We start from the raw sequence: 21,877 nt of genomic DNA, 5'->3' as shown, positions 1-21,877 counted from the left end.
AAATATGTGTGCATGCGACTATTAAGTTATTCTAAGCTTCGAGACGAGACAAACAGCCATGTTCGAACAGAAACAGAGCTTTTCTTCTCAAGCAAAATGCTTTGGTTTCTCTTTTTGCACTGTGAAGTCATATTTAAATACTTGTATTGCAAAGATTATGTGAAATTAATTCCATTTGCAAAATATCTTTTGACACTAAATCAGGCTGTCAAGGTTGTGACCTAATAAAAGTTCTCGCATAATCCTTATTATGAAAACTGGCCCTTGTAATTAAAAGTGAAATGCAGTCTTGTACAGTATCCAACGTTCTAAGCTCAAATTTCTGGACTGTATGAGTCAAGGCTAATATTTTCATTTGGAGCATTCCTACAGTATGACAGCTAATGGTCAGCACAGCATTTCCAATAAATACATGAGAAAGTGAGTTTTACTGTACACTCTCAGCAGTCCTATTAGCTTGATTAATTTTAGTTAACTAGAAATAAAAGGCAAATTGTCAAAATCGACCAATAACAAATCAAACAATACAGGGTCAATAGCTGTCCTGTCACTGTCTGTGGCCAAAAACACGCTCTGAACACAACTGTATTGGCCCACATTACAGAGTATGGCGTTCACATTAGGCTGCTTCCAATATTTACAAGCAAGACTGAAACAGTGAGAGAATTCGACTGAATGCAGATGGCAGGAAGTTCCACTCAAATGACAGTGGCCAAATTCAACCGCAAAACACGAGAGGAACCTCACAAGCACACATTGCATGTCCTCTTTCCAAATGCTAGTACACTTGTCTGAAGCTAAAGAAGACTATATTCATGCATTGTTACATTCAAAAGACACTCATGTTACAAAAGTCTTCTATTTCAAATAAATTATGTAATTTCGAAATTATTTATCACGGTTTACACAAATGATTATGAGTGGCAAGAAATGTTTGGGAAACCCCTTGACAGTTGCAGTTTAATGACAGAAGTGCTTGTAATTGAGTCGTAAATAAATCGAACAATGTTTGACAATGATTATATCGTTTTCTACGCAGTGCAGCCCTGCCTGCAATTCTCTAAGGGATCCTTTGTTTTTAGATGGTAAAACCAGATGGTTACGTGAGTAACACAACAGCGAATCATATTTCATTTCCTATTTTTTTTTAGTGGAGGAAAAAATAATGGAAGCTTTCTTTCAGAATAAGACGTTCAAAGCAGTCGGTATAATTGGTCTGGCTTTGAAGTCTCTGGCAGGGATCGGGATAAAATCTTACTACTAGACTCACACACCAAGTAGTCTTGTTGATTAAGAAATCAATTGACTCCACCATTTTTTCTTTTTTGAGGAACCATGATTTGCTTTGACAACAGGGGCAGAGAAGGAAAAGCTTTTATTTTTATTTGATTATTCATCTTGTTTCATGTTTCCCGCTTCAAGCCCCATGCTTTTCTATTACAGTGTGCTGAGATGACCAGTCCAAGCCGAAACAAGAACATAATCCCTGCTGATATCCCCAAACAAATGCTATCTGCAAATTCACAGCAGATGACAGAGCTGGCTGTGCTCCGCAATGGTAAACTAACTTAGTCACTATCAAAGCTCTCTGTCTCAGTCAAGCATCATGGCCATGGCTAAGACTGTTTTGGGCTTTGAGTAATTCAACCCGAGGCGACTTCACAAATAAATATAACTGTCAAAATTGAGTCCATGCTGACTCTTGATTCTTTCTAATATGAATATTGCATCAGAGAGAGCTCAAAATCAATAACCATGTTTACAAAAACATAATTTTCCAATTAAGGTCCATTTTGGTCAAAGGAAGATTTCACTAACAAATGAAAATTCTGTCATCATTTCCTCACCCTTACGGCATTCTAAAACCACGTGAATTTCTCTCATGGATCACACAAGGAGAAAATTTAAAGGCAATTTTCCATGCTTTTCTCTATGCAATTACAATGAAGCTTTCAAGCTTCAAAAGAATGAAAGAAGCACTATTAAGGCATCCTAAAAGTGGTCCAGATGACTCTTGTGAAGCCAAACAGTAGCGTGGGTTAGGGCTGCATGATTATGACAAAAATCATAATTGTCGATTATTCCTTTGAAATTGTAATTGCGATTATTAATTACGATTAAATTAATGATGTTTACACTTTTGTTTGAAGCAACTGCATGCCATATTTTTATATGAAAATAAACAAGCTGAAAACAATAACTGAAAAACATTTATTGCTTTTCTATAATATTAAGCCTCAAATGTCAACTATACATTGGATTGGTTTCTTCTTTAAAGGGGTGGTTGATTGCGATTTCACTTTTTTAACGTTAGTTATTGTGTAATGTTGCTGTTTGAGCATAAACAATATCTGCGAAGTTACGAAGCTGAAAGTTCAATGCAAACGGAGATATCCGTTTATCTTTTATATCGGAGATATCCGATATCCTTTTAAAAGATATGTCTTTTAAAATTCTGGCAGTTTAATGCCTACAAAAACGGCTGGTAGGGACTACAACGAGTTACTTCCCGGGTTCGTGACATCACAAACCCAGATAAACCCCGCCCTCGGGAAAAGGCAGCAAAGGGGGTGAGGCCATGCTGCGCTGCTTTAGAGAAGAGAAAGAGAAAACTAGAGGTGCACGTAAAAATCTATTCATATTTGAATCGCGATTCATATATTATATATTAATATATATTCATATATTGCGATTCAGTTGCAATATCAGCCCGTTTCTCAGAGAAGGGACAGAGCGGTGTGGAATAAAGGTAAATTATGTGAAAAATAATGCGGTTTTTTTTCAAACTAAGCATTAACACATGTTAGACTGCACCACAAACACAATCAAGCCTAGAAAAAAAAACAGTGAAGAGATATCGTCTTTTAAAATTCTGGCAGTTTAATGCCTACAAAAACAGCTGGTAGGGACTATAACGAGTTACTTCCCGGGTTTGTGACATCACAAACCCAAACAAACCCCGCCCCCGGGAACATGCAACGAAGGGGGTGAGGCCATGCTGCGCTGCTTTAGAGAAGAGAAAGAGAAAACTAGAGGTGCACGTAAAAATCTATTCATATTTGAATCGCGATTCATATATTATATATTAATATATATTCATATATTGCGATTCAGTTGCCGTACTGTATTAAAGCTTTAATCAGGATAAAACACAAACACAATCAAGCCTAGAAAAAAAAACAGTGAACCACCCCTTTAAATAAAAAGGTAAAATATGCCTGGTATTATAATGTTATACTAAAACTAAAATTAAAACAATGGAAAAACCCTTAAGATAACATTTACAAAGAAAAAAAGCATCTTAAGCATGCAGAATAACATAAGAGGACTTTGAACGATTAATTGCTGCTTTGAATGATTATGTAATTGTGGCATCCGTAATTGTAATCGCAATTAGAAATTTGTTTAATTGTGCAGCCCTAGCGTGGGTGCATTTATGGGAGATGTAGCGAAGTCTGATTCGTGAAAGAATCATTCTTGAAAGTTGGGTCTTTTCAATTAATCACAAAACAGGTCTGAATGATACGGTCATGAATCAGTCTGATAGGTTTGAAGAGTTCAACTCACTGATTCAATAATCTGGTCACACATTATCAATGAATAACAACTTACATTTATGTCACACAAAGCTAAATACAGTAGTTATATATAAACAACCGTAACACTAAAAGTTACACGATAAAAGTTTGGGGTAAGACTTTTTTTTTTAATTAATGCTTAAATTTAGAAAAGGGTGCATGAAATATATAAAATTAGATTATTACATTGTTATAAAAAAATAAATGCTGCTCTTTTGAACTTTCTATTTATCAAAGTATCATGACAGTTCACTGTTTCCACAAAAATATTAAGCAGCACAACACTGATAATAATAAGAATAATAATTTCCCAGCATTGAAAATAAGATAATAAATGTTTCTTGAGCATCAAACAGCCTATTAGAATGATTTCTGAAGTATCATGTGACACCGAAGACTGGAGTAATGGCTGCTGAAATTTCAGCTTTGCATCACAGGAATAAATTACATATACCTGTATATAAAAATAAAATAACAAAAAACACTTATTTTAAATTGTAATAATATTTCCAAAAATTGCTGTTTTTACTATATCTTTAATTAAAAAAACAAACAAACTTTTAAACAGTACTGTAAATGTACGAATAAGGTGTTTAAAATATGCAGACAAATTAATATAGAAATATTCTTGTATAATTAACTCAATGTTTAATATGTAAAAGAACTGACTTGTGACGTTTAGAAATAAGCACGGTTTGGTTTGGGAATTCAACATTAAAAATGAGAGCTCAAATAAATAACTTGGTGAGAGCGGCAGGAAAAATTATGGGGATACAGACACTCAGTTCTTTACAAGAGATTTTTGAGTTGTGTACGATCCAGCAGCCACTGGACTCTTCGCATGTGCTGTACCCTGAGTATGTGCTGATGAACTCTGGCAGGGGATACAGGCTTCCATTATGCAGGCATAATTGATACAAACACTCATTTGTTCCATTGTCTGTTAAATTAATTAATGAGGAATTATGGCAGAATGTTTAAAAAAAACTGCAATAGCTGGTATAACAGGCAACTGAGGGTTGTGTGTGTGTGTTTTAAGTCATTTATCATTTAAATGGTATTGTTTTTATGATGTAGGATTAGGATGGTTGTTAATGTGAGTATGTTGTATGTGTTGAGTGTTGACGTTGCAGCAGTTCTCTAATCCAAAACAAATTTCTCCTAAGGGAGACAATAAATACTACTTTGACACAGGGGACCTAACACACACATTTCATATTCCCAGAATACATTCACAGGGATGCCTATGTTTTTCCATCACCCTCAACCTGCATAGAATTTCAAACCACACATTTCCCTGAACGGAAGTAGGCAAAACAATGTGACTCTTTTTTGTTTTGGGGGGTATCGTCCTCACAAACCAAAGGATCACTCTAAACCGACCCCCTTTTATAGCTCCCCCACAAATCCTGTCCCGATCAGGCCCCTGGTAACCTGAGAAGGGACAGATCAGCAGACAATATACACCACACATCAAACAGGGCCCTCACAATGCCAACGTCTCCAGAGAGGAGAAGAGAAGGTAGGGCATCTGTCAGCACAGGAGCCCCTGGTCAGGAATAACACGCCGACTGCCGGTTTGAGAAATGAGGGCTGAAGAACCTAAAAAAGGCAAAGCAGGAGCGGCATGCATAAAAAAAGCAGGGCATCATGGGGTGATTTTAATGGAAATTCTTTGAATCTTAGTCCAGCGATAGGTTTTGTAGGGGAAGGTGGTAAATAAGATGGTATTTATGCAGACAGCGTGTCATATCCAGCTGAGGAGTCGGGCCCACCGTCAGCGTGGTTTAAGAGCAAACCAATTTTCACTGAGCAAGCATTCAATGGGTCACAGGACCTGGTGTTTTTTCTGCTTGCTTGATAGCCATCTTTTACTTAACTACATGTGGTAAACAACGTCATTACAACAAAACGCCTTGAGTTATGGCGCAACTAACAAGTTCACGGTTCGATTCCTGATCCAGAGCTGCAGAGTTTGGCTAATGTATCATAAACAGCACTGAAAGTCAGTCAGCTAGTGTTTTGTGGATCTTTATTTCCTCTCAGGGCTGTAAGCATGACTTAACACCAGCATTTTCACACAGCCTGGCATCAGCTGTGCGTTTATGAACTATAAATCATATTCATTTCATCCCTGGACTTTTCCAAAAAAAGACTCCAAACCCATAAAGAGTTTGTTTTTCATTTCACTCTGAAAGAGCTTTGAAATGCAAATATTTGTTTCCTTTGCGAGAAAAAAACAACTTGAAATTTGAGGCGAAATATGAATTCTTGCCATTTTACATCATCGCCAATACAAACATGTTAAAAATGGGTCCATGGTGGGTTCCTACAGTCTTTTTTTTTTGTGCTCTTATGCAAGTGAGTTTTGGCTGGCAGTAGTGTACATATCCTAATGATTTGCTAGCCAATTATTGGACTTGGTTCCTGCTTTCAGAGCTCTTGAGGCTTGTAGAAAGCTGACATCTACAAACTGTACAAACGTGATTTGACGTGCAGCCGGTGGTCAACTCGGTATCGCTAGTCTATCAGCAAGTCTAATAAGCCTTGATGACATGCTACAAACCAAGATATTTTACAGTAGTTAGTGTCTTTCATCCTACAGCTGACTGCATTTTGCCTTGCCATGATTTGGTCTAAAAATATGTCATGTATTTCCTTTATGTGGACTACTGTTTGTTCAGTCAAGGTTGTGTGCATAATTTGACTTTTAAAACTAACTTTTAAGGAATAAAAGAAAGAAAGCACTTATTTCACAGTGGCAAATCAAGTTTAAAAAAAGATGAACTCAATTCACTGAACAGCATATGCTCTGCAAGCACTCACACATTTTGAATCCATTTCTCAAAGACTCACTCATTTATCATTTTAACGGTTTTTAACATTAAGCGCTCTGGCGTAATGTACGTTTTATCACAAGTAAGCAAAACAAGTCACTGAGATAATGCTAAAAAAACCATGTATAACACCGAAAACATGTACATTGAAAGCTATTACACAAGTCTTTCTTTGCTGGCTTCCCTACATTTCTCTGCCATCAAGTAATCGTCAAAGACAATCCTTCTATTTGTCACTGGAGTCAAGTCAAAACTATATGGAGTCAATTAAAGCACAAAGTGATCTGAAGATGTGGCTAACCCCATGTAAACAAAGAGAACATACAACTCAAAGTCCTTTTCAAGATGTGTGGTTGGCAGCGATCTTGTGAATTGGAATGAGAAACATGTTTAGAAAGCTCCGTGCTTCCAATCGCAGAGGCATTCAAGAAACAGAGGAGGAGGGCGTGGGAGAACCAAAAAGACCTTCGAAATGAAGCTGCATGTCTAACGTCATTTCTCTCCATATGCTTCACTGATAAGACGTTTGTAAAAACATGTTGTAACATTATAGAGATGGGATTGCTTGTTTAATGACTGATTTGGCGTAAATACTAAAGTCAAGATCCATATGGACACAAGTAAACAAGATCTAATTGGTTAGTATGGACCTGTCAGCCCCTGCTGGTAGAAGCTGTAAATACACCATCTTTCTTCATGGACATACATTCAAAAGAAGTAGTAGAGTATTGTAACAGATGTTACATATAAAAAATGTATCACATCCTTTGACATGCCATTTACAGTGCTACTAAAATGACAAAAGATTTAAATTTACATTCTGTAAATCTGAATTTTAGATTTCAATTCTGATATTTAACTAAATTGAATTTTTCTGGTATATTTTATTGTTTTTACGTTTCATTGTTGCCACATCACCACACCAGAGATTTTACTAGCTGTGTGATTGGCCAAGATGCTCAGTTCAGCTTGACCTTTGGCCTAGTTTTTGTATGATCTAAATTTATGAATTTTATCATTTTAAATGTGAAGTTTTATATCTCTTCCTTATGTAAAACTTGAAGCTGTAATTTTATAATCTGAATATTTACAGCTAATTTCATCTCTACAAAAATTCAGAGCAATAAAAACATCTGCATTTTAAAATTCAAACCCATATTAACCTATAAAACAGTTCAAATCTGTTAAATACCACTTTATTAGAATCAGAATGAGCTTTATTGCCAGGTATGTTTACACATACGAGCCTTTACAATTCAAATTTCTAAAATGTAAATTTAAAACTATAAAACAAGCCATAAATACGTTTTGTTAAAGGACACATGACAAGAATTAAAATTTACAAAATTCATTAGCCATGACTGCTAATGGATAACTCTCTCCAGGTAATTCTCTTGACGTCATCCATTAACTTGCCTGAAACGTCAATCACTGTAAAGGCTCACAAACTTGTTATGACAATACAATCCTCTAGGCACTCCAGTGTCTTCACTCATCTTTGAAAATAAGTGTGCTGATTCTAAAGAGAAACCAGAGCCTCCAGATGAGCGCGAACATCTCCGGTAAGGCTCGTTCTCATTCGCAATGTAACCCTGCAGACAGAAGGTATGTGTTAGTCACTGTTTGATTCAGACATATTTTCTACGGAGGCTCATTGAGAAACAGGGGCTGTTTTGACTCGGTCATCTTTGAAAAAGCCTGGTCTTGGAGACTAGCAGCATTTGTAAATGATTAGTGGGCTAGCTCTCATCTACTGTGCTCAGGTCAGGTAGAGTGCAGTAAGCAGACAGTTATAACGCGGATATCTCTCCATCTACACCGGGCAAAAACATTCCTTCAACATGAACGGCCCTGTAATCCAATTAAGCCCCACAAAAGATGTGACCTTTGGGCACGAAGGTTAGGTTTTCAGGTATCCCGAGGCAAGATTTTTGCAACGTAATGCAATTTCTTTATGTCGAAGATCAGAAAATCCCTTTTGATGAATCTTTCTGCCGCAAGTTCCTGAGCATTAAACTCACAATCGATCTTTCTGTCAGCGTAGAGAGTGAATATGCTTTGTCATTGCGGGAACAGGCCCAGTTGGGGTGCGTTCACAGTGTAACACAGCGAAAGCAGATCACTCTGCCTTAACCTATCATTAGCCAAAAGAATAAATGCAAACCAACTGTGTGAGAACAATAAAATAATTTGTCAAGGGAAAAGGGTGCAGATCAATTCTGGGACTCATTTTCCAGCTGGCCTGAGAAGTGAAACTGCTGGCCAAGTCCACAGCACCTGGCTGTCAGGGGCTTTCATACGGCCTTACTTCATTTCAGTTTTTTAAAAAGCAATGCAGTTAGGCCATTCACAACACAAGCGCCTTTTACGGTGTTAGTCATCATTCGACTTTTTAGGGCAAGATTCAAGTAAACAGCAAAAAAAGGAACACATACCGCGGCCCCAGCCAGAATTTCTCTCTTTTTCTCCTCTGAATATTCTTGTCAGAAACTGCAAGTGATATATAACAACTGTTTCCTGTTGCCTGTGTCATCTTTTTTCTTTAAATAGGAACCTTATGAAGTCGGGCACTGTTTTATGTGTAGAGCTAGCAAATCAGTTATATGGAGAAGCGTAGCTTTGTGGACCGGCCCTGCTGTAAAGTGCGAACGTGGAGCCAAGGGAAGGCCGTAAATGTCAAGCGTAGCCTGGACAACAGAGTGACCTGGTTCTGATTAGGCTGAGATTGTTTTCGTTTCCACTTTCTCCACGGAGATATTGAGTACACACACACACACTCATCGCTTCCATTTCCATAAGATCCAGCAATGTATAACCTCCCACACATGTGTTAGTTCAATAAGAAACACACGTGCATGAGACATGAAGTTACATGTGACAGACGCGCTCAACAAGCATTCCTCTCTCCGTCACTTACAAATGTGACCTGGAGGTCACCAGGCGTACTTCCCATTTTTCCAGTACTGGTGATGTTCCGGTCTTTGACTGCCAACAGTAGCGTCCCTTAGATATCTTAAAGTGTCTAACGTGATGATATAGTCAAACTGATTAGCACCCAAATGCACAGAAAGGGTTTTCTCATGCATTCAATAAGCACACGCCTGGCTGAAAGAAAGGCCGAGCAGTCTGCCATAATGGGATGTCTTATTTCTCATATTAATGGAACGTTTGACAGTGGAATTAATGCTATGTCAACACTAGAGAAGTATCTTAACATTTATGGTACATTTGCTGCAGCATGATGAGTATGTTCTCACACACACACGCACATAAAGGGGTGACTCTAGTGGAAAGTTTGGCACAAGCCAAATCCTGGAAAACTCATCTGTGAGATTGCGGTGAGGGCTTAAATGGTGAAATAGTGAGGGAAATATTTGTGGTAGGTGATAAGTCAGCAAACTCAGTGCAAATTGTAAAAAGCTGAAGTCAACATTCATTCTTCAAATTCCTCTCATCCTGTTAAAGGGCCGGGATGCATTAGTCTCTCTCCTCTCACGCTCTGCTTTCTCATGAGCTATTGCAGCCATATCTCAAATGCTTTATTAGGATTTTTGGTTCTCTATGCGTTAAACTGTAAGGCCCATCACACATTCTACATCTGAACTGCATGTTTACAGTATAAGGCATCCATATTAACTGCATTCACACTGTCCAAGTGAGCACTGAGCGCATGGTTTCAGCTTTGAGACTATGTGGAACTCAAAGAAAACGCACTGTAAACCTATCAATCACAATCTTTTGCAACAGATTAGGCTTCTATTAAGAAACACAAAGTAATCACCAATTATTTGAAAAAAGACAATGCAAGTTCTACATGCAATGACAGGTAGAGAACGAAATCATAAAGAATTTCATTATCCATAACAAGTGTTTTAGGGAATAACTATCTGAGAAAAGGGAAGGGTATTTCAATAATAAATAAATGAATTTAAAACAGTTCTCCCAAAAGGTTTATCTACTTTTTAATGTCTTTTTAGAGGTAGTAAACAAATGCAAGTCCAATAACTGATTATTATAATACATTAAAGAAAGCAAAACAAACAAAAACATTATAATATAGTTTATTATTAATTTTATTTAAATATAATTTAGTATCCTAATACATTGTCGGCGTAGTCTGATTATTTTTGCAAATCGGACTATGCTGGTTGTGCTGTATGTTTTTGAGCCATTAAAATCAACCGCACATACAGTATGAGTTATTTATTCTGGACTACACTGTGTAACCTTCCCCATGTCAGGCTTTAAAAATTCAGACAAGACCTGGCGGTCACTGTAGTTATATTGTATTTTTATTTATGAGCTGCAAGGTTTATATCAGCTGTTCAAAGCTGTGCAACAACTGGTTGCACTGTATGTTTTTGATTTAGTAATTATGCAAAATAATGCAAATTAAACTCCAGAGTATTTAAGCACATTATTCCGTCTGCATCGGTGTAACCATGCAGATGGTTAACAGAACCAAATGTTATTCATTTACGGCATTTTGACAATTGATTTATTTTAATGTAAACAGTTATGAATAAGAACTAGTTTGTAATAATTCTAAATGGCTTCCCCCAAATAACAGTTTTCTTAATTTATGTGTATTATTAAAATAAATACTCAATGAGGTAACCTAAAATTTACTTTATTTTCTGCATAGAGCCACAGCACACACACTGTCTGTGTGAAAGAACTCTGCATGTCTCCATGTCTGGTGTGACGCTCACGCCATGCAGATGCAGTCTGGTCTAAATTGTTACAATGCATGTAACAATTACTGGTCAAAACTTCTTGTATTTTACATAAAAATTCCTATTACGTAAAAACAAAGTGAAGGATCAGGGGAAAAAAACAGATCGGACAGTCTGTGTCGTGGGAAATTGTGTCCTCTTATCATTTGCCGGCATCTTTTTCTCCAAATATTAACCTGCCAAACTGCTGATTTCAATTTATGCTTTAAGTCTGAGTAAACACCCCAGAGCACTGTGTGGAGATGAGACGACAGAGTTGTCTGACAGAGAAAAGTTTAATAATGTTCTGTGTTCTTTAAACCTCGCTCTGAGCATGTCTCCATCCGAGTAATCCAACTGCAGCTTGATGGAAACAGGAAGTAGGAATGCTCAAAGCTTACGGATTCGTGACTGTTCTGAAATGCCTGGAAATTTTTGATTTTTTTTTTTTTGAAGAAAATGAGGACATAAAATATATTTTAATGGTATTTTATGTGCTCACAGCAGACTGTCTGTCTTGGAATATTTATTAATGTCTGTCAGTTCCTTTTTTTGGCCTTTGAACTGCAAAAGGTCAAGTTTACTTGACGCATGCTCAGCTGGGATGGTGGTGAAATGTTATTTCTGCGAGTTACTGTGGCTGTACGCAGAAGAACTTTACTAGACAAAAAGGCAATGAAAAACAATAAATACACAAAGGTTTTTCATCTTACTAGCATTCCATTCTCAAAATTCATTACACGCAATTCACAAACAGCATGAACATCTAAAATTTACAGCCTTCAACGATTCTAAAGACAAATGGCTCCCAACACATATTCCAGATCTTTTCGTAAAAGTGAAGTGTTTTCATTCTAAACAATCTGCATTCAGGGCCCATGTCAGGTTATTAGCCTACAGAAATCCCTGAGCGTAATGTAATATTACACTCGGTTGGTGCTGGATCACTAGAGGACGAGAGAATAAGTAATTCTTCCAGAACCCTGCGCTTTATTAACAACCAGCAATAAAGTACATAAACTGCACTATTAGACTTTATAATGTATTTCATAGTCCTCAAGGGTCATTCCAGCCAATCAGATTGCAGACCGAATAGGCACTGCCCCATGGCAGCTTCCTGGCACGATGAAACTACTGAACAACACAGAGGATATAACCGTGCCTACTGGAATTATTTCTGCTCTCCGCTACTGAAGGAATAAATGTTTGCGCATTTGTTTTTGACCACTCGGATGAAGCCAGTGCTCGATTGGACAGCTGATGTGCCCAGACTTGTAAATAAGAAGGTCTAAGGACTGGCAGAAAACGCCTTATGAATCTGTCTACATTCACTACGTCCTCTGTATAAATTAAAGGCCGTTTGTGGGGCCAGATTTTGTTTGTACCGAGAATCGGCTGTAATCTTTGTGGTATTTCTCGATATAAAAGAATAATACTGATTCTAATAAAAGACCCACCAGGGAACTTGGCACTGGTTTGGTATCCATATTTATGTTCTATTAAACAGGCAAGTGAACTGGGAGGAGTAGAAAAAACAGCTGTATTGGTACAAAGACCAGCATGGTGTCGATCGCCATCCGTCACCTTTAACACTAAATCAACAGTGGATAGAAAGGGTCACGGCCACCTAGCCGTCTTTCAGTGTCCCACTACGGGAAGCCAGGGCCCTCACGTCCGCTTTAGGCCTAGCGATCAACGCCGCCACAAAGAGGATTTTTCTTTGATGAAGCAAACAAGCACTGGGCCAAGAACAGCAAGTGCCACTGTCGAAATGTAAATCAAAAAACCGCCCGCGTGCACGGTCACAGAGAAGTCTGGAATTGCTGCCGTCTAAAAATGCATGAGTAATTCGGCCCATGTAGATGTGTGGTTAGCTGTGGCATGTCCCCCTGGCACAGGCCGAGAGCGAGTAGCCCCTTCATCTCAGTACGGAGTCAGGGAGACAGAGCGAGTAGGCAAAACAATCAGATCCATTTCACATGAGGCGGAATTCGACCCCTATATCAAAAAGCAAGAGGGAAAAAAGGTTGGAGAGTGTGGGCGCATTTTTATGAGTGATTCTCAAGACATGGTCCAAGCTAAAAATAAATTTTATGACGACACATCAGAGCCAATTCTGTTTTTCCTCCGTTTAAGCCCAGGTCCACTGCACATTTCCTCTTGTATTCCATCGATATTTCGACACTTATTCAAACCAGATAATATTTTTTTAACAGAATTATTGGTTTGAGAGGGTTGTATTTGCAGGGCGAGGGTGCCCTTGAAATGAAGGATGATTCAGGCCGTTTCTTTGGCTTAGTATTACACATCCCGCAACCATAAATAAAACAAAGCTGGACATTGCTATGACATCACAGGTGCCATAAAAAGTCTAAATTGTAGTTATAATCCAACCAGCAATAAAGGTCGCCGATGTCTGAATGTTTTACCTCAGGATTGATTAAGTACGTTGAGGTTTTAAATATTATTTGAAAAACTACAATGGAATGATCCCAAACCATAATTATTGAACATCAGATGCTGTAATCTTCTAAAACCACAAGAGTATCTTTCCTCAAACACTACTCGATTCAATTAGAAATGTTTTTCAGACTTTTTCCCGCAGATTATGCCTCACCGACTGCATCTTTCTCTCAAAAATAAGCTTGTAAACTCCCAACCAAATTAAGTTGAATCAACACTCGAGAAGGTCCTCTAGAGACCTGTTTGTGAGAAATGTTTCAATGGCTTCCATTACAGCAAGCTGGCTCTCAAAGGCTTGGTGACTGACACTGAAAAACGTTCACTTGTTAAAGGATTGCTCAGTGATGTCATCGACCAGGATGAAATAGCACTGCACATTGATCATGAGGACTTTGTGAATCAATGGAACAAGCTGCAAACATGACAGTTTCCCCACACCGCTAATTTATCCATGCCTCATTCTGATGTCATAGGAGTTCCCCAAAAGATGTGGGCCGCAGTCGAGGATGTGTGGGAGTGAGAGCACAACTGCATAGAGATCATTTGTAAGTATGAGAGAGAAAGCCCAAAGACAAGAGAAAAGAACAAAAAATGCTTAGGCGAGAGCAGATAATTGTGCAGCCCACAACGGTTTACCAGTGATGCAACCGACGTAAACATTTTTTTAAACTCAAGTGCAATCAGCCACAGCAACTAAAACAAAGCAATCTTGTGGACAACACATGTTTACAGGACGCAATAAAGCTAGTTGTTGTATATAAAGCATCTACCTATAGAACTTCTGAATCTGATCAATCTGAGGGTTTTAATACTTTTTAACAGTCAATAATGGCAGCACCACACCAAACATCCTGAGACATACTGAATATCAGCCAGGCAAGTACAGGAAACTTCATCAAGCTACAGGAATTCAACTTATGAGTGCAAATGCCACATTTTACAGAGTGACCAAACGGTGCCGATTTTGTATATGTGTGTGGGGGTAGATGCATTTCCATAGAAACCCGAAACACTATACCGATGACTCCCTTTAGAGTCAATTACTCATTATTTCATGAGCTGAATCAACACTTTGACGTGGGAGTTTGTCTGCGTATACGAAGTATTACCTTGTGTTTAAAAAAAACAATCACGGATAATCACAGCAACTCTAATAATCATAATCTTATATGCTGAAGTAACTTAATGGGACAACTTCAGAATGTTTGATTAAATATCATTCAGCTCAGAAATTGGAAATGTGTTGATCCAATTAAAAATGATGCGACTATATTTACCATTCAACCGCAAAACATTAGTTGACTTATTTGCTGCAGCCTGGAATTGAACTGCTGGTTAGTCTGGTCAGAGGAGAACTGGCCCCCCGACTGAGCCTGGTTTCTCCCAAGGTTTTTTCTCCATTCTGTCACCGATGGAGTTTTGGTTCCTTGCCGCTGTCGCCTCTGGCTTGCTTAGTTGGGGACACTTCATTTCCAGCGATATCGTTGACTTGATTGCAAATGATTGCAAAGATACTATTTAAACTGAACTGAGCTGGATGTTGACATCACTGAATTCAATGATGAACTGTCTTTAACTGAAAAATTAGTGTTTACTATTGTCATTTTGCATTATTGACACACTGTTTTCCTAATTAATGCTGTTCAGTTGCTTTGACACAATCTGTATTGTTAAAAGCGCTATATAAACAAAGGTGACTTGACTTGACTTGACTTATCTAGGAGACAGAAAGCCAAAGAACAATTTAATTAGGCATGGTAGAGAGATTTTGTCCCATTGGACAAGTGCTGAGTTCTTAGGATGTTCATCATGTACATGTGTGATGCCTTGCCAACTCACTGGCTGCATGGCCATAACGTTCTCCTGATCTTTCTGAATTGTACAGTACAATGCGAATGCTGCTGTATTAAAGGTATCACCCAGGTAACTTTATCTTTTATGATAACATGGCAACAAAACCTTGTCTAGATTAGTATATGGGGTTCAGAGGGAAAAATAGCTAATTAACCCTGTGACATGCTATCAACTTTTGTTATCAGCGTGATTACAATAATTGGTAAGGCTCATGGCTTAACCACTTTTGCTGGAAAGTGAATAGTTTTAATTTTTGCTTCATTCAAAAAGGCAAGCAGCATGAGTATAAATCCGACTACTGGTCTGAAAGAAAAAAATCCTTATAACTGAGACCTGAAAATAAGCAGCAGCACTATGTTCCTACTAAAAAACCTGTGCAAGAATAAAGGATTAAAAAGAATATGCTTCCTCAGAAAAACAAAATTCACCATTCTCAAAAAGATATAAAAGAATTATATAGGTAGGTTTAAATATTTTTACATTTTCTGCAACATCGCCTCATTTACCATAAAATCAAGCATGTTCTGCCACTGCAGTTGACATGAAATAAGCACCTAATCAATGACTATTTTTAACAGATGAAATGTTGTCTTCATATTTCAACCTATATTCAAAACAGACTACCACAAAATAATGAAGAATCATATAATCAATAATGATAAATAATAGAATATCACTGCGATCAAAAAAATCATTTCACATGTGAAACGAGTGAGATTAATATCTGTAACTTGTTCTCGGAAACATGTCAACAAGATCACGCAACACACTACATGCTTACTTCAAAACATTTAGCAAAAGTCCATTCCATTCCTTTCCAGTATGTAAATTAGGATGCTCAAATAGGCATATCTAAAACATTAGTGTTCCTTTCGGTCACATACATCTGAGAGACATTGATTCAGTTTGGACGGGGGCGAGTTGTGGACTCAAGTCTCATAAATGCTGAGACACACATGCGAGAAACATTTGGTTTGAATTTGTCAGGCAAATGTCATAATCAAACCCTCTGACTCTCTTTTGTGACAAGGTATGATTACTAATATAAGTCAAATTTGGATAATCATAAACTGGAGTAAGCGGATAGCTTTGCCAACCCCCACAATCCCACGCCGTTGTAGCATCATCTAAACAGGGTGACCACCAATACCAGAGAGCCCTGTTCTTCAGGGATGCGTGCTCAATTACAACTAACATGACTTGAGATTGGAGTGTCACATACATCTAAGCACATATAGCCTATTGAAGAGCATAATCAATAGAATGTGTGTTCCTTCTACAGTGGAAATAGTGAGGTAAACTGCATTAAGATGCTTCTGTGACTAAATGGATGAGATTACTGAATCACTCTTTATGTTTTGCATGGTATTGTCCATGGTATTGTTTACTCAGCCTCATGCTGTATGGGTAAACCTGTATGACTGTCTTTCTTTCGTAGAACACAGAAGATGATGTTAGATAGAATGACAGACTCAGTCACCATTCACTTTCAGTAAGCCTATACGAAACAGATACAATGACAGGGAAAGGCGAGTGAAGCTGAATTCCTAACATCTACGTTTGTGTTCCACAGATGTAACATCAAGTTTGGAACAATATGAGGGTGAGAATGATAACAGAACATTCATTTGTGCGCGAGCTATCCCATTAAGGAGGTAATAATGAATTAATGTATGTAGCCTACTTAACGCGATCAAGTATTTTGTCAAGACAAAACGCGCGAGATTAATGCAACTTTGACCGTCTGAAAATGAACTCTAATAGTTTTTTAAGGTCTCATTACTATCCGCGACACATTTAACTTTCCTCAAGACACGATAACTTCTAGCAATGAGGAGCTGTGTCGAATTGTGTCAAAATACTCCGCGACAGAACGACGTGCACAATTTTGCTGTTGCGCTTAGACGTTATTGTAGCCTACTAAATTAGGTCCACGTATTATTACGCACTCCAGTATATCACCATATATTGATGTCAGTTTGAAACAGGTAAGGTAAGGTAAAGAGTGTATAAACTTTCCCTGAAAGAACAAGATCAACTCTTTAACTAAATTTCCTTTGGCAAACGTACAATTCTGTGTATGATTTTCAATTATATCTGGCTGCTATGCAAAAAAAATTAATTAACAGGCCTATATCCATACAAATTGTATGTTATATGTCGGCTAATTAATTTTTAGCATTATAATCTATTTATGTTTTTATTAGCATATATATTTATTTATTATAAATTCATTTATTTTAATATTTTTTTATATATATATTTTAAAACCATTAAAGGTTTCCCAAATCTAATGGCTTTTGGCTCTGTTGTGCAGATTGACATTTAGCATCTGTGTTCAATTAAACGTTAGGCTACAGAAGCAGTTGTAATCTTAGCCATAGCAGGGATCATTTTAATCCATAAACCAGATTAAGACTGCAAAATCCCGGAAAAAAAAATCGATAAAATACACCTGTAAAGACAAAAGTCCGCAGGTACATACCCTCTCCAGGTGACATGGTGAAACAGTGAAGTTTGGAGGTGTGATGCGCGTGGAGTTTGAGATCTTCAGATCCGCAGCGCATCTGTATCGAGGCGGGATTCGAGCCACAGCCGTCAGCAGGGACGCGTTTCGGGCAGATGTCTGTTTTACTGCTGAACATGGAGAAAGCGAGCTCGGTGAAATCTGTCTGATGACTGACCATCCCAATATGCGCTGCAGATTTCTGCATCTGGACCTCTGATTTCCAAGTGTGCATGTCAGTCCCCATACAATAATAGTCCTTATCGTTTCTTGTACCTGTGGGATGAAGGATCACAACATGAACATGAACTTCAGTTGAAGGAACAAACTCTTCCAGCTCTCAGAGGACTCTGAAGCAACATGATAAACATATAGCAAACCATATATTTAAAAAAAAAAAAACAGTAAAACACACTGATTAATTATTGTTTTTATATGTTGTAGTAGATTTTTTAAACATAGCCTACCTATTTAAACCCTCCAAAGCAAGAGATGATATTTTGATTGAATGATGATGACTCTCAACTTCTGCGTCCAACAGGCTGTTAAATGTGTTCTTACCGACCGCATCCTCTCTCCTGTTTCAGCTGCAATTTTATGAGTTTTCTATAGCATCAATTCTGAAAACCAAAACATGCGTCCCTGCTTTGATTGACAGCTGGAAGTGCCAATGAATATAGACTGTTGAAAGGGGAGGGATCAATCGGGAACAGACTGGATGCATGTTTTGTGAATAGTGAAATTGATCTCGAGCCACTTCAAATTGGGAATAATAATTTGCATTCATACAACTAAAACAGTCCTGTACAGCTTCCTCGTCATCACACAGCAACAAATAATGTAAGACCTATTGTGTAACAGACAAAAACAAGATCATTAAGAGTACACAGATCAATAATAAATGTTTCATATCCTGGAGGATGATGTATGTAGCAGTAGCGTAAAGAGTATAGCTTTTATTTTGTATGACTTTCGGTTCAGAGAATAAGACTCGCAAAGGGAAATGAAATAAAAGTAGTGAGTAGTGAAAAAGGCAAAAAATTAGAAGAGGTTTGTAGTAAAACATATCAACAGTGACATCTTATGGACATCTTTAGAAACTAACATTAAAACGTCAGTCAGACTAATAATTATAAAGACCATTAATGGAACGTTTTAACATAAAATATATATCAAAACCAATTGTTATTTATTGGTGTTGTTATTTATGGAGTTTTTTTTTTCTTTTAATTTTTGGTCCACTATGATCCGAATACAACAGCAATCCAACAATATAAAAGCGAAGTTTGATTCCTGCTATGGTGAAGGTGGGTTCATGAATATTAATTACGTTGCGTGACGTTCCAGTAGACCCAGCGGTTTTCGCTAGTCGCCTGGCGAATCAACAAATCCTGCTATGGCGAAAGTTTATGCATATTATTCATGAATATTAATAATATGTAATAAGTTACAGGAAGGTTACGAAGCAACACCAACATTACCTAATTAATAATAATGAGCAAAGCCTTTGCACTAGATTTGATCCTGAATTTTGGCATCATGTAATGTTGTGGTTTGGAGGGCGGTAAGCTTTTGCTACAATACAGGCAAAGTTTGATCTCGTTATCGTTCATGTAGAGTTCGCACCACCACAGGTGGACTAATAAATTCTTCTCGCGATGGGGACCGCGGTGGGATATGCACTGAGAAAACTTTTTGTTTATCTATCAGCTGTTGCCATGATATTATTTGCGATCGCGCAGATGACTGTGTTGAAACTCCTGTCATTCGTTTCCCCGGGACTGATGAAGAAAATCCATCTTAAAATGGGAGAGAAGTTTACGATGACCCAAAATCCCAAATTCAAATATGAAGACTGGGGTCCGAGTTTCTTTTCTCTGGCGTTCATTAAAACCGTGCTCTCCGTGACCTGGCACTCGCTGGGCCTGGAAGCGTTTGAGGGCCACGCGGCTCCAGACACAGCTTTATTCACCCTGGACGGACAGAAAACGAGCATTTATCGTTTTCTTAAAGGTACAGTAAATGCTTTATATAAATTAGTAGTAGTAGTGGTTTTGTTGTTACTGGAACAATTAAACCGACTGTACCAGTCCCAAGGTTATATAATAATAAGGTGTAATAAACATTAGAATAATTAGTGTGAATAAGGGTCCTAATGGTCTTTTCCAATAATATTTATTTTTGTGTTTGTTTATACTATTAGATATTATTAATTTTTTCTGATCAGTGTTGGGTAACTTACTCTAAAAAAGCAATCAATTACTAGCTACTAATTACATTTTCAACAGTGTAATTAGATTACTGTACTAATTACTCTCTCTAAAAGTATTGCATTACCTATTACGAATTACTTTTTAAATCCAATATCAACCTCAGCCAGTTAAACAATACACTGATAGACATGAAACTGCTCTTTCAGTTCTTTCACATAAATAATATCAAATTCTATAAATTATTCTTGAACTGACCAAAGTATTAAAAGGGATGTTGCATTAAAAATATTTGTCTTTATAGTCTATACAGCATTTAATACAATTACATCAAAAGTAACTGTAATTAAATTACAGAAAAATTAAGAGTAATCCATTACTTAAATTACAATTTATAAATAATTACTTAGTAATACTTTACATCCAACACTGTTACTGATGCAGTCTTCTTCACAGGGAACCGTCCACTGGTTCTGAGTTTCGGAAGCTGCACATGACCCCCATTTCTCTACAAGCTTGATGAGTTCAAACAACTTGTCAAGGACTTCAGTGATGTGGCAGATTTCCTCGTGGTTTACCTTGCAGAGGCGCATGCAACTGGTAATGACAATTATATTTCAATTAATTAGAACTTAAGGGCATCTGTGCTTTTAATATGGGTTGATATTATCTATGCCCAGATGCACTGTAGAGTACTTAACATGTAGAGCACTAAGTGATAAATGTTATGCAACTAGCAAAATTCTTCTGTTTTGTTATAGATGCTTGGGCCTTTGCAAACAACGTCGACATCAGCGTCCACAAAACTTTGGAGGAGAGACTGGCTGCAGCCCGGACCCTGGTCAAAGAAGATCCCCTCTGCCCTGTGGTAGTGGATGAGATGACCAACATCACTGCCAGCAAATACGGAGCTCTGCCTGAGCGCCTCTATGTCATTCAGAGTGGGAACGTTTTCTATCAGGTGAGCATTTTGCAATGTAGACAAACTGCACATTGCACACAGTACAGGAAATACTTCCAAAGCTTCATAACAGCTCTCGTGAGAGCAGTAGAGAGTTGCTAGTGAAAGCAGAGGCTTTTACACACATTCTTCCTCTTGCAGTAAGATATTGCACGTGTTTGTAGAGGTGAAAGGTTTGGAACGAGTTGAACAGCATGAGGCAAAGAGTTTTATAGTCGCTTGGGTCTGTTCTTTTACTTTTGTTGCATTTTTGATTGCCAGTGTCTTGTATAGTCTAAATATATTCATCAGGAAGTCCACAGTATGGGAAGGATTTTCACATACATTTTTATTCTTCCTAACAGGGTGGCATCGGACCTTGGGGGTACAACCCTGAAGAGGTTCGAAAAGTTCTGGAGAAAATTAAATAAAGGGGAAAAAATGGAAGTGTTCTATCCATGGTTGCATTTATATATGTGACCCTGGACCACAAAACCAGTCTTAAGTCACTGGGGTATATTTGTAGCAATAGCCAAAAATACATTGTATGGGTCAAAATTATCGATTTTTCTTTTATGGCAAAAATCATTAGGATATTAAGTAAAGATAGTGTTCCATGAAGATATTTTGTAAATTTCCCACCGTAAATATATCAAAACTTTATTTTTGATTAGTAATATGCATTGCTAAGAACTTCATTTGGACAAATTTAAAGGCGATTTTCTCAGTATTTTGATTTTTTTGCACCCTCAGATTTCAGATTTTCAAATAGTT

General features: G+C 37.6%; 2 protein-coding genes across 4 annotated transcripts in view; one reads left to right on the top strand and one right to left on the bottom strand.

Moving 5' to 3' along the window:
• Nucleotides 1–18,583, bottom strand: part of LOC107699878 (zinc finger protein GLIS1-like) — a 75,975-nt gene extending 57,392 nt beyond the window's left edge. For 2 of the 3 annotated variants that reach the window (XM_016501301.1, XM_016501316.1), the window contains exons 1-2: nucleotides 18,421–18,583; nucleotides 17,933–18,229 (exon numbers count right to left, since the gene is read on the bottom strand). In XM_016501301.1, the coding sequence (XP_016356787.1) occupies nucleotides 17,933–18,200 (268 nt within the window). In that variant the 5' untranslated portion in view covers nucleotides 18,201–18,229; nucleotides 18,421–18,583. Of the gene's footprint in view, nucleotides 1–17,932; nucleotides 18,252–18,420 lie in introns of those variants that run through there. The other variant, XM_016501308.1, reaches the window with a different exon arrangement.
• Nucleotides 18,584–19,487: 904 nt separating this feature from the next.
• Nucleotides 19,488–21,540, top strand: LOC107700640 (type I iodothyronine deiodinase-like). The gene is made up of 4 exons (XM_016502378.1): nucleotides 19,488–19,966; nucleotides 20,620–20,763; nucleotides 20,925–21,124; nucleotides 21,469–21,540. The coding sequence occupies exons 1-4, from the start codon at nucleotides 19,612–19,614 to the stop codon at nucleotides 21,532–21,534; spliced, it is 765 nt and encodes a 254-aa protein (XP_016357864.1). The 5' UTR covers nucleotides 19,488–19,611; the 3' UTR covers nucleotides 21,535–21,540.
• Nucleotides 21,541–21,877: the final 337 nt, after the last annotated feature.

Source organism: Sinocyclocheilus anshuiensis, unplaced genomic scaffold, assembly GCF_001515605.1.
Source record: "Sinocyclocheilus anshuiensis isolate Anshui unplaced genomic scaffold, SAMN03320099.WGS_v1.1 scaffold477, whole genome shotgun sequence".
NCBI classification, from domain to species: Eukaryota; Metazoa; Chordata; class Actinopteri; order Cypriniformes; family Cyprinidae; genus Sinocyclocheilus; species Sinocyclocheilus anshuiensis.
Note: the sequence above shows the minus strand (reverse complement) of the source record. Positions and strands in the feature narration are given on the sequence as shown.